Below are 12,300 nucleotides of genomic sequence, written 5' to 3' on the forward strand. Positions count from 1 at the left end.
ACACTTTGATAGGCCTTTTGTAGATTCCCTGCAAGATTCATGGTTTTGAAGGTGTGAGTATCCATCAAATAAACTGAGTATTCAGTAAACACTGTGCTCCCCCCCGCCTCCTCCCTCCATACCCTCCCTTCCTCTCTTCCTGCCCCGGTGCATCTGCTTTTCTTACAGCAAGGGGAAGTTGACTGTTGGCCTCTGCCTTGCCCAGAGGTGGAATGTGAATTCAGTGTCCTCCCAGAGAATGAGTGCTGCCGGCGCTGTGTCACTGACCCTTGCCAGGCTGACACCATTCGTAACGACATCACCAAAACTTGCCTGGATGAGATGAATGTGGTTCGCTTCACTGGGTCCTCTTGGATCAAACATGGCACCGAGTGTACTCTCTGCCAGTGCAAGGTAAAGCCTATTAAATCCAAGTAGGGAGACCTTGGCCAGCTGTACCCAGGGCTCATCGATATTAATGTGTTTATCCTGGCCAATGGAAAGCATTTTTTTTTTCATATTTATTGTTGAAACAGAGGTGGGAGGAGGGCCACTCAGCTTTATGAGTGCCAAGGTTAACTGCCCTGTGCATCCTCAAAGCAGATTCAGAGAGAAGGAAGTGCACGGTCAGAAACCAGAATCATCAGTTATTTATGTCACCAGAACAGAAAGAACCTAGAGTATCTAACTGTACACATCTTTTTTAAAAAAAATCTACAATACAAACTTCATGTTTCTTTTTTCATGATGGAAGACAATATTATTTTATTGATTTTTATCTGGTCCTTTTATGAGGTCTGTAAATATATTACATTTTCCAAAGTGAAAATCAATGTGGAAAAAATGGGCATATTTCTTGGTTTGTTGTGGCCAGTTACATTGGGTTGAAAAATTTAAGATCTGTTGTTTATTTTATTCCTACAGTTGGAGAAAAATCATTATAAAGATTTTTCTTCTTATTTTCATAGGAAAATAGAGCATGTACCTTTTACTTCAATGAGAACAAAAATACAGATTAATGTAGGCAGTATAGAGAGTTCATGATACTGGCAAAGTTGAAAGCATTCTATTTGATTATTGTTCCTACCAATGTTGATTCAGTGGTCACTGTATTTCATAGTCATAATTTTTGAATCAACACTAAAACTAACTAAATGATCTGAAGGCTTATTAACAACAACATGGGAAAGCAAAGATTCAGATTTTTTTCCAACATAGCACAGCCAGATATCTCTTAACTACTGCTTTTTTTAAAGTACACAATTCCATTAATTTTTTTTTAGAACAATTTAATTCAGATTCACTTAGCATAGATTCTTACTAGAGTGGCTTGATATAACAGGACAAAAAAATATAAAATGCTTTAAGCTTTGAGACGCTATTATCTATTTCAAACTAAAATTCTCTTTCAATGTAATTTTTGTCAATCAAGTGAAGCTCTTTGAGTGAACATTTCATGCCTTTCCTGAAAGTACATTAGCAAATTTGAAAGTTACTACTACTGCTACTACTACTACTAAAAGTGACTTATCTCTATGCAGTATTGCTTTAATACACATTTGATATGAGTACACCTAGCAGTACATATCCAGAAACTTCAGCATTAATGACCAACAGGGAAATACTTTCTGACAATTAATTACCAAATAAAGTTAAGTCCCTTTACACTCTTTAAAAAAAAAAAAAATTTATAAGTAATCTCTAGACCCGTAATTCAGCTCGAACTCACAACCCCGAGATCAAGAGTCACATGATCCACCAACTGAGTCAGCCAGGCGCCCCATATACACTCTTAATCCAACTAAGATTATTGTTCTGAGAAGCGACAGCAAAAATATAAAGCGGTGATAGGATGAAGAACACACAAATATGGCTCACACAGATATTTCCAATAAAAAAATCCGTTCAGTAATAGAAAAACATGAGAGTTTTCTGGGGTGAAGAGCATAAATACGTTTGTCATTTCCAGCCTTATAAACAAATAGGGTTTTTTTTGCCTCATGATAGGAATGAATATATTCCAGAAAGTGTATTTTAGAATTAAATTCATTTTTTGTCAGATAAATGCTGATTCTCAGAAGTTACTGTTTGATGCTATTTCCCTTTTCCCTTCTTATTAAATATGAGTTATAAAAACATGTGCTATTCTACCAAATTTAACCCGATACACATTTTATTTTGTGTTATTTTAAAAATAAATGGATGCAACAGGCTACAGATACTGCATTGGAGGTGAGCATTTTCCACAATTTGGCACTTTCAGATCACCATTTTTACTTTTTACACCATTTACTTTTTACCTGTCCTACTCTCCTATGAATTATTCATTCTAGTCAATAAATACATTGTGCTGGGTATTATGCTGGTACCAGGAGTATAATGATAAGCAAAACAAATAGAACTATTCCTGGAAATTATTACCTAATACCTTATTGTATTGAGCTAAGCTGTCCAGTATGGTAGTTAGTAGCCATATATGGCTATTTAAATTAATTAAAATTAAATAAAATTAAAACTTCAATTTCTCAGTCACCCTGGCCACATTTTAATTGCTCAGTAGCTACATGTGGTTATCATATTAGACAGAACATAAAAACATAAAAAGAACATTTCTTTTGCAGTGCCTGGGTGGCTTAGTAGGTTAAGCCTCTGCCTTGGGCTCAGGTCATAATCTCAGGGTCCTGGGATGGAGCGCCATATTGGGCTCCCTGCTTGGGGGGGAGTTTGCTTCTCCCCTCTCCCTCTACCTCTCTTTCTGTTCTCTCTTTCTCTATCAAATAAATAGATAAAATCTTAAACACACCCACCCAACCCACACACACACACACACCCCACAACATTTCTCTTATCACAGAATGTTCTGCTGGACAGCATTTGGTCTAGAAGTGAAGAATGCAGTATCTAAAATCAGGCCACCTGGATTCAAACAAAGCCTGGTTGGCCATACTAGCAATGTGACCTCAAGGGATGGTCACAAATCTCTCTGTGGCTCAGTATGCTCCCCTAAAAAAAAATAAAATAAAAAAGAATAAAAATAGTACCTACCTAGGAATACTTTTAGAACCTACATGAGAGGATTGCTATAAGAATAAAGTGAGAAGATCCATAAAAAAGTTTCTTACACATTTCATGCACATTCAGAGTAAACACTCAATAATGACTATTCTTATTATTGATAATAGAGTAAGTAGATATTAATCAAGTCATAAATAGATAAAGACAACATTCTAGACTGTGATGGATGCTCTGAAGGAAAGGAGCACTATGCTAAAAGACCATACAACATGGGCACCAGTTATCTCCTGAGCAAGTGGCTTGAAGATAAGATCTGAGGAATTGGGAATTAGTGGGGTGTTGGGGTGGGGGGGTGTTAAAGATGTCTTTTTAAGGATGCCTTCAGATTTAATTTGCTTAGGTTAAAAAAAAATCCTCCATTAATAGGTTAAATTCTTTTTTTTTTTTTTTTTAAGATTTTATTTATTTATTTGGCAGAGAGCCTGATGCAGGGCTTGACCCCAGGACCCTGAGATCATGACCTGAGCCAAAGGCAAAGGCTTTAAACCACTGAGCCACCCATGGGCCCAAGAAGTTAAACTCTTGAGTCAAAAATGAATTACTAAATTTAAGAGAAACCGTGAATCCTTTGACGGGTCAGAGTGCTTTTAGGCAGTTGTTCTTTGAGCTCCAAACAATAACTAGGGATGTGCCCAGTTGAGAAATGACTATGAAGGGAGGCGGGATTAGAGGGTAATTTCCTTTAATAAGTAATTACCAAACAGACCATTTGGAAATTGGAAACCAGGGGGCTACTTCTAATTCCTGGGGAGACTCTAGATGTAATACTGAAATAATTGAGGTATAAAGAAAATTAGAGTTTTGGGGCGCCTGGGTGGCTCAGTGGGTTGGGCCGCTGCCTTTGGCTCGGGTCGTGATCCCAGAGTCCTGGGATCGGGTCCCGCATCGGGCTCTCTGCTCGGCGGGGAGCCTGCTTCCCCCTCTCTCTCTGCCTGCCTCTCTATTTGTGATCTCTGTCTGTCAGATAAACAAATGAAATCTTTGAAAGAAAAAGGAAAAAAAAAAAAAAAAAAAAGAAAATTAGAGTTTTAATGATGAAGCTCCTAACTTCCTGAACTTTACCTTCATTTACCAGAAACAGCAGACTTAAAGTTTTGAAAGCCAACCTCTGTACTAATATTAGAATAGATAACTAGATCTATGTATGGAAACAAATGCCCCACCAATGAAGACATTAAAACGAAGACTTTCATGTATGATTGGGAGAGATTTTCTTATCAATAAAGGAAGAAAGGATTATTCTATATAAGGATGGCTGGACAGCAGTTTGAAGGAAGTAATTTTATATGCTATCATACATCAAAATCAATTCTACATGGAAGAAATGTTAGATACTAAGAATAAAAAGAAGATATAATCAAATGTTAATTAACATTCTGGAAGGAAGATGTCTTTTCTAACTTAAAAGTGATAAAGAATACCTCAGAAAATTTAGAGTTTCTATAGATAAAATTTGTAAAACAAGAAGTCACAATTAGAGACTGGAAAAATATTCTTCCAGAAGATATGATTTCTTTGTTAAATTAAAAACGTATAGAAGTTAACAAGAACATCATGATTTCTCCCAAAAAGAAATCAGCAAAGAATAAATAAATAATTCACTAAAACAATGCCGCTATTAAAAAAAGAAATTATTCAGCCTTTCAATAATTAAAACTCTAAGGTAAACTAAATAATGAATTATTATTTTCACATACTTTAATTTAAAAAAAACAACTCACAATAATTTTCCAATGCTGACAGAGATGTACTGGAACTGTAACTTTTATGAATCGTTAGTGACCTTGAAAAACACATGTCAGCATGCCACAATACACCTCTTTGCCTACTCCCCATACCAGCTCAAACATCTTTTGTCCTGTTAATCCCAGGTCTGAGAATATAACCTAAAGAAATACTCTAAAATATGGAAAGGGAAGGTGCTATATGCATGACAATATTCACCTCAATATTATTTGTCATATAAAATCAAGGAAGATGGGTGCCTGGGTGGCTCAGTGGGTTAAAGCCTCTGCCTTCACCTCAGGTCATGATCCCAAAGTCCTGGAATCGAGTCCTGCATTGGGCTCTCTGCTCAGCAGAGAGCCTGCTTCCCCTTCTCTCTCTGCCTGCCTCTCTGCCTACTTGTGATCTCTGTCTGTCAAATAATTAAATAAAATTTAAAAAAAAAATCAAGGAAGAAACCAAGGTACCCAAAAATAGAAAAAAGTTCAAAAAGTTCTAGTAACTCTTTATGTTGCAATATATCATATTATACTATAATTATGTAACATATATAATTATATATTATTCAGCCATTGAAAAAAATGGCTTAAAATAAAACCTAAGCTAAAAATACAATATGTAGGGGCACCTGGGTGGCTCAGTGGGTTAAAGCCTCTGCCTTCAGCTCAGGTCATGTTCTCAGGGTCCTGGGATCAAGCCCTGCATCAGGCTCTCTGCTCAGCAGGGAGCCTGCTTCCTCCTCTTTCTGCCTACTTGTGATCTCTGTGATCTCTGTCAAATAAATAAATAAAATATTTTTAAAAATACAATATGTAATTACATATTTTTTCCAATTAATTGGAAAAATGTTGACAATAAAACAGTATAAAAAAAATTCTATAAAGACATACTAAGGGCGCCTGGGTGGCTCAGTGGGTTAAGCCACTTTCTTCGGCTCAGGTCATGATCTCAGGGTCCTGGGATGGAGTCCCGCATCGGGCTCTCTGCTCAGCAGGGAGCCTGCTTCCTCCTCTCTCTCTCTGCCTGCCTCTGCCTACTTGTGATGTCTCTCTGTCAAATAAATAAATAAATAATCTTTAAAGACATACTAAAATACTGCTGGTAGTGGGATGTGTAAACATATATTAATTATATATACATCTACTTATAATCTATATAATTTGTAAGCATATTAATATATTAATTATACAATAAATGATTAATAAATGAATAAATGCTAAATTTACATAAATAACATTAATAACATAAATAACTTTAATATATATTATACTTGTATTATATATAAATATATTAACTGAAAATTAAAAGCCAGCTGTCTTCTAATCTTGATTTGAGTTTAGCACAAAAATAGTGACAATGACTTTTTTTTAAATTTTAAAATATAGAATAAATATAGCCAGAAATAACAGGATGTTAAGGAAACTTACTTTGTACTATGTAAAAATAACTAATTTTTATAATTCATTATAATAGTAGATTGTTACTATTCCTAGTAATCAGACTAAGTTTCAGTAGAACTCCTTTTATTTTAGTTTTTATCAAGGTAATATCAAATATAGTGAAATGAATAGTTATTTCATATATATATACATTTATATAAATGTATATATATATAAAATTTGATGGGTCTTATAAATCAAAATATAGACTATTTCCAACACCCAAATGAGTATCTTTTTGTTCCCCCTTCCAGGCAATACCAACTTACCATAGTAAACTTCAATTTGATTTCATTGTAGTAGACTTATTTTGCCTTTTTAAAATTTCATATAAATGGAATCACCAGGACATACTCTTTCATGTCTTCTGGTAAATTAACCATTTTATCATTATGTAATGCTCTCCTTTTGTCTAGCAAGGCTTCTAGACTTGAAGTCAGGTTTTTCCAGATACTCATTTTGTTTTGATCCATCTACTTTCAAACCATCTATGGTTTTATATTTAAACTGCACGTTTTATAGATCATGTATATACTTCATTCTTATTTTGTTATCCAGTATGACAATCTGTCTTTTAATTGAAGTGTTTAGTCTGTTTATATTTAATGTAATTTTTTGGCATTGGTAGATATAGGGCTACCATTTTGCCATTTGTTTTGTTTTTGTCCTATTTTTTCATATTCCTATTCTTCCATTTCTTCCTCCTTTTTATTTATTAACTTCCTGTATTATTTAAATTTAATTTTCTTCTGGATTTTTAACTATAACCTTTTGTATTATTATTTTAGTTGCTGACCTAGAGATTACAATATATAGCATTAATTTATTATAGTATAATAAGATTTAATATTAAACTACTTCACATAAATAATAACTTAAGCATAATAGAATTCCATCCCCCTTAGTTTTTGAGCTATAATAATCATATATTTTATAACTATGTAAGCCATACACCCTAAAATTCCTTGTTATTATTTTTTGCTTTAATGAGCCAAATATCTCTTAAGGAAGTTAAAGGAAGAAGAAATGCTATATTTCAAATTTATCCATATAGTCACCATTTCTAATGTTCATTTCTTTTCACATATTTGAGACTCCATCTGGTGTCACTTCCCTTAAGCTTTAACTTCCTTAGTACTTTCCATATTATAGATCCATTGGTTAACAGATATCTCAACTTCCATTTATCTGAAATTACCTTTATTTTTAAAGGATACCTTTATTAAATATAGCATTCTGGACTCACAGATTTGTTCCCAGGACTTTAAGGATGATTCTCTGTTGTTTTAATGCCTCCATTTCTGATGAGGATTCAGCTATTTGTATTTTTGTTCCTAAGTAGAAAATGTGTATTTTCCCCCCTCTATTTCCTTTTACAATTCTCTTATTTTTTATTTTTAGAAGTTTGGCTGTGATACACTTATATGTGATATTTTGTATGACTTTATTCTTAGGTATTTGCTAGGCTTATTTTTAAGTATGTAAGCTGGGGCGGGGGGGTGTTGGTTTTGTTTTGTTACCCAAGAAATTTGAGAAAATTTTGACCATGGTTTCTTCAAATATTTTCTCTGGAATTTTCTCCCACCTCTTCTTCTGGGACTATGATTATTCATATGTTATATGTCTTAATACTATCCTGAAGGTCACTGAAGCTTAATTTTTATATCAGTCTTTTTCTTGTTGTTTTGGATTTGATAATTTCTATTTTTTGTTATAAGTTTGCTGACTGTTCCTTCTGCCATGTCTAATCTGCTGTTAAACCAATCCAATGAATTTTTCATTTCAAATACTGCAAATTTTCATTCCAAAATTTCCACTTAATTCTATTTATAGTTTTATTTCCTGAGATCTACCTTTTTTCTTTTTTTTTTAAACTTCAAACATATTTAAAATGGATACTTTCCAGTTCTTGTCTGCTAATTATTCCATCTGAATTATCTTTGAGTCATTTCTATTCACTACTTTTTCTCTTGACTAGGAGTCACATTTTCTTGCTTTTTTTGTGATATCTAATACTTTTTTATGGTTTATCAGATACTATGGATGATATATGACATAGATCCTATGTTCTGTTAGCTTCTTCTGAAGACTATGTTTGTTGTAGCAGGTTGCAAATTACTGGCCTATCACCTTGCACTTAAGAAAGCTTCCCTTTACTCTGGTTAAGTAGGTCTGTTCCAGATTTACCCCTGTTTCTAGGGTGAGTCTCTTAATCTTGAGACATTGTTTTACTCCTAATCATGACCCTTTTGAGCTTTCACTGAAAAGCCTGAATTTTTTTTTTTTTTTTAATCAATCCTTCCTAACTTGGAAGGACACAGATTTTAAACACTGCTACCCACAGTAAGCAGCATTTGAAATCTCTGCCTTACTCTTTCAACCTTCAATCTATAATTCATTATCTCTTTAGTCTCCTCGAATTCAAAGACCAGCCAAGGGTTTGAGAGGACTTTATATGCTGATTCACTCCCTCCTTTCTAGATATTTCCCTCTGAATTTATAACCACCCTGGCAGCTCTAAAAGTTGTCCTCTGCTGTCTGAGTCCTATCAGATTGTGTCTTTCTGCCTGAGTTATAGTTAGCCTAAGCTGCACTGACTACAGAGTGCCCTAAGGGGAAATGCCGAATAAAAATAAATCTCACACAACACATTTCCCTTTTACAAATTGAAACCTTTCCAGCGTCTGACTGCTTTTGGTCACTATCTATTGCTTTCAAATAGTTATTTTTTTCCTATTTTGTCCATACCTTTTATAGTTATCTGTGGGAAGGTTAGTTTTATGTAAGCAACCATGCCATTACTAAAATGATCTCCAGTAGGATATTTTTGTTCTTGTATGAACTGTGTTTCCCTAATTGAGGAGTTTCCAATGCTATATGATTTATACAGCATCTATCTTATTGTTACAGAAAATATGGATATGGAATAAGAAAAACATACCTGGAAGATTTGGGAAAATACACAGTCCCTTTCTAAAACATACTCATGGGAACCATAGTAATGATTTTTCCACCTATAGGAATCTAATGCTGGCTTCACATACTAACTGGTAGAAAGCTCCAGAAATTCCCTCACTTTCTCCTTGAGGAACTGATTCTCTCAGGAACTGGTACATCCCTTATATCAGCGTGTCCCTGGACTAGGAAAGATGATGTAATGGTCATGGTTAGAAAACCTGTCTTTGAGCGTGATGACAAAGCTTTAATATGCCACAAGAGATCCAAGAGTTGTTGAGACTTTCTCTTGCTGTCATAATAAGAACTCTGCTTCATAAAAATTAAGAACAGAAGAGTATTGGCTTAAATTGATTATATTCTTCTTGGAATTGGACTAGTTTTCTCCTCATTTGGTATACTTCAAAGAAGATTAAAGTATCAAAATCTTTTTGTGTTATAGAACAGACACTTTTAATTTTGTCATAAAGTATAATACGCTACTTTATCTCTACACTGTCTTCTTTACCAACTCAAAATTCTCACCCAGACCTTTTTTCAGCTTCTTAAATAAATGAAACGATTTTCACTTCAAAGCCTTTACTCATTCTGTTCACCTTGCTTTTGGCTGACCCTCTCACATTGCCTTGTGGTGTTGGTTTAAATATCACATCTACAGAAAAGTCTACCCTGACCACCAATCTAAATAGCCAGTTTATATTATTATTTAAAGATTTTATTTATTTATTTTTATGAAAGAGAGAGGGAGAGCAGGAGCAGGGGGAGGGACCAAGGGAGAAGCAGACTCCCCACTGAGCAGGGAGCCCATTATGGGAATCAATCCCAGGATCCTGGGATCATGACCTGAGAGGAAGACAGATGCTTAACTGACTGAGCCACCCAGGTGCCCCAGCCAGTCCTGACGCCACCTAGTTTATTTCTCTTCTAGCAGCTTTCACAATTTTTGACATGTTCTCTTGGTGTTTATTAGCTTTCTGCCTCCCACCCCAAATTAACCCCTGCCCTCTGAGGGTAGTGACCATGTCTGCTTATTCATCAATATACCTAGGGCTCAATAAACTCAATACATATTTTGTGGATGAATAATTGAGAGAACAAGTGTGATCTAAGAAGTTGCCATGTGGTAAATAAAGCTAGTCTATGATTTGCCACAAATAACTGGACATAATTGGTCCTGCAGAAGTCGAGACATGAGAATTAACTGGGCTGTTGAACTTGCAGGGGTGCCTAAATAACAAGGCCTGGTCAGATTTACGTGCACCAATCAGTAAGTGTGAGTATTCACTAATGGCTGAACAGCTTATACCATCCTTTTCTTTCCCCTTTTTTCTTCTCTAGAATGGCCACATCTGTTGCTCAGTGGACCCACAGTGCCTTCAGGAACTGTGAAGTTAACTGTCTCACGGGAGATTTGTTTAAAGAATGTTCTTTCATTAAAAAGACCAAAAAAAAAAAAAAAGTTAAAACTTAAAGTGGATGATTTGTGGGCAGCTAAGTGCAGCTTTGTTAATAGCTGAGTGAACATTCAATTATGAAATTTGTGAAGCTTGAGAAAATCACTAAAGGAAAATTCTTGGGGCAAAACGAGACCAGAATTCTGCTTCTACTGTGTCTGACATCACTGTGGTAGAAGAATGGGTGTAGAATACACACCATGACATCATGACCCCTGGATATAAAGCCTGAGCCCATCAGAGCTTTGAAAGCCTCTAGCTTCACTGGTGCAGAAAATTTCTCTCTAGATCAGAATCTTCACGAATCAGTTAGGTTCCTCACTGCTGAAAATAAAATGCAAGGCAGTGAATGAATTATATTTTCAGAAGCAAAGCAAAGAAGCTATAACCTGTTATGTACAATATACACTCTGAAAAGAAATCTGAAACAAGTTATTGTAATGATAAAATAATGCACAGGCATGGTTACTTAATATTTTCTAACAGGAAAAGTCATCCCTATTTCCTTGTTTTACTGCACTTAATATTATTTGGTTGGATTTGTTCAGTATAAGCTCGTTCTTGTGCAAAATTAAATAAATATTTCTCTTACCTTTTAACGTGTCCAAGTGTCTTGTTTAATGTGTTCCTTTCCCCACAGATGCCTCAACATACAAACTGTTTCCTAGTTCTGCTGATGAAAAAGTCCTACCATGCTATTTCCAAATTGAAATGTGATTTTCACTAAATTATAGGTCTAAGTGGGAAGTGTGATGGATACCTTCATTCTGCCTCTTGAGACCCTCTCAATCACATTTTCTACCCTGTCTGTATCCTGGGAGCTGATCTATATGGACCATATTAATGGGTTCCCTTGTCCTTTGGATTCTATCTTGGTTTTACCAGTGGGAGCTGCTTGCAAGATATCAGAAAGAGTTAAATTTTGGAGGGTTTTTTGTTTTGTTTTTGTTTTGCTGCTGGCTCCCATTCTGCCAGTGCACTGCCATGATTAGTGGTGTCACCTCACTAAGCGCTCCATCTCCTGACCCATGGCCCCGTCTGATTTCTCCAGGTTCTGATAATTTCTTCTATTTGCTTCTTCCAGCTTAGGGACAGTCACAACTATGGCTCTTTTCTCCTCAGGAGGTACCTGCCCTGCCCCATTTCTTGTTGATTTCCCTATTTCCTATCACATCTCTATAAATGGTCCCTTTGTTAAACTCTCTTTAATTAGCCAGCTTGTGTGTGCCGTCTCTTTCCTGCCAGGACTCTGACTAATACCCACAAGGAAGGGAGTATATGAGGGTTGGGAATGTCTTCAAGAATTGGTCCTTCACATTTTGATATAAAAAATTAAAGAATCCCAATGTTAGGAGGGATTATGACATTACCTGTTAAATTTGTTGATATACTAGAATCTCAAGAGGAAAAAAAAGTAAAAGATTGAAGCCCCAATAAAGGACATGTAATCCATTATTGCCCTATCTATATGTTTTGCATTAGGGCAAAAAGCAAATACAAAAATTATCAAATTAAATTTTAGCTGCCTAGAGACTTTTAGTTTAAAGAGGAAAATGGAAATGGACAGTATATGACCAAACTATAGAAATGTTAAAGTGGCTTTTCACTATCCCTGCACCATTGCTATGGAAACAATCTTACACTCGCTGAGCTAAAGGATAATTTATAAATGT

At 35.2% G+C, this 12,300-nt stretch overlaps 1 protein-coding gene across 5 annotated transcripts in view; it reads left to right on the forward strand.

Moving 5' to 3' along the window:
* The window catches only part of NELL2 (neural EGFL like 2), a 420,543-nt gene extending 409,321 nt beyond the window's left edge, over positions 1-11,222 (forward strand). For all 5 annotated transcript variants that reach the window (XM_059185586.1, XM_059185588.1, XM_059185589.1 and 2 more), the window contains 2 exons: positions 169-393; positions 10,512-11,222. In XM_059185586.1, coding sequence (XP_059041569.1) covers positions 169-393; positions 10,512-10,562 — 276 coding nt within the window. In that variant the 3' untranslated portion in view covers positions 10,563-11,222. The remainder of the gene's footprint in view (positions 1-168; positions 394-10,511) is intronic.
* Positions 11,223-12,300: the final 1,078 nt, after the last annotated feature.

Source organism: Mustela lutreola, chromosome 8, assembly GCF_030435805.1.
Source record: "Mustela lutreola isolate mMusLut2 chromosome 8, mMusLut2.pri, whole genome shotgun sequence".
Classification (NCBI taxonomy): domain Eukaryota; kingdom Metazoa; phylum Chordata; class Mammalia; order Carnivora; family Mustelidae; genus Mustela; species Mustela lutreola.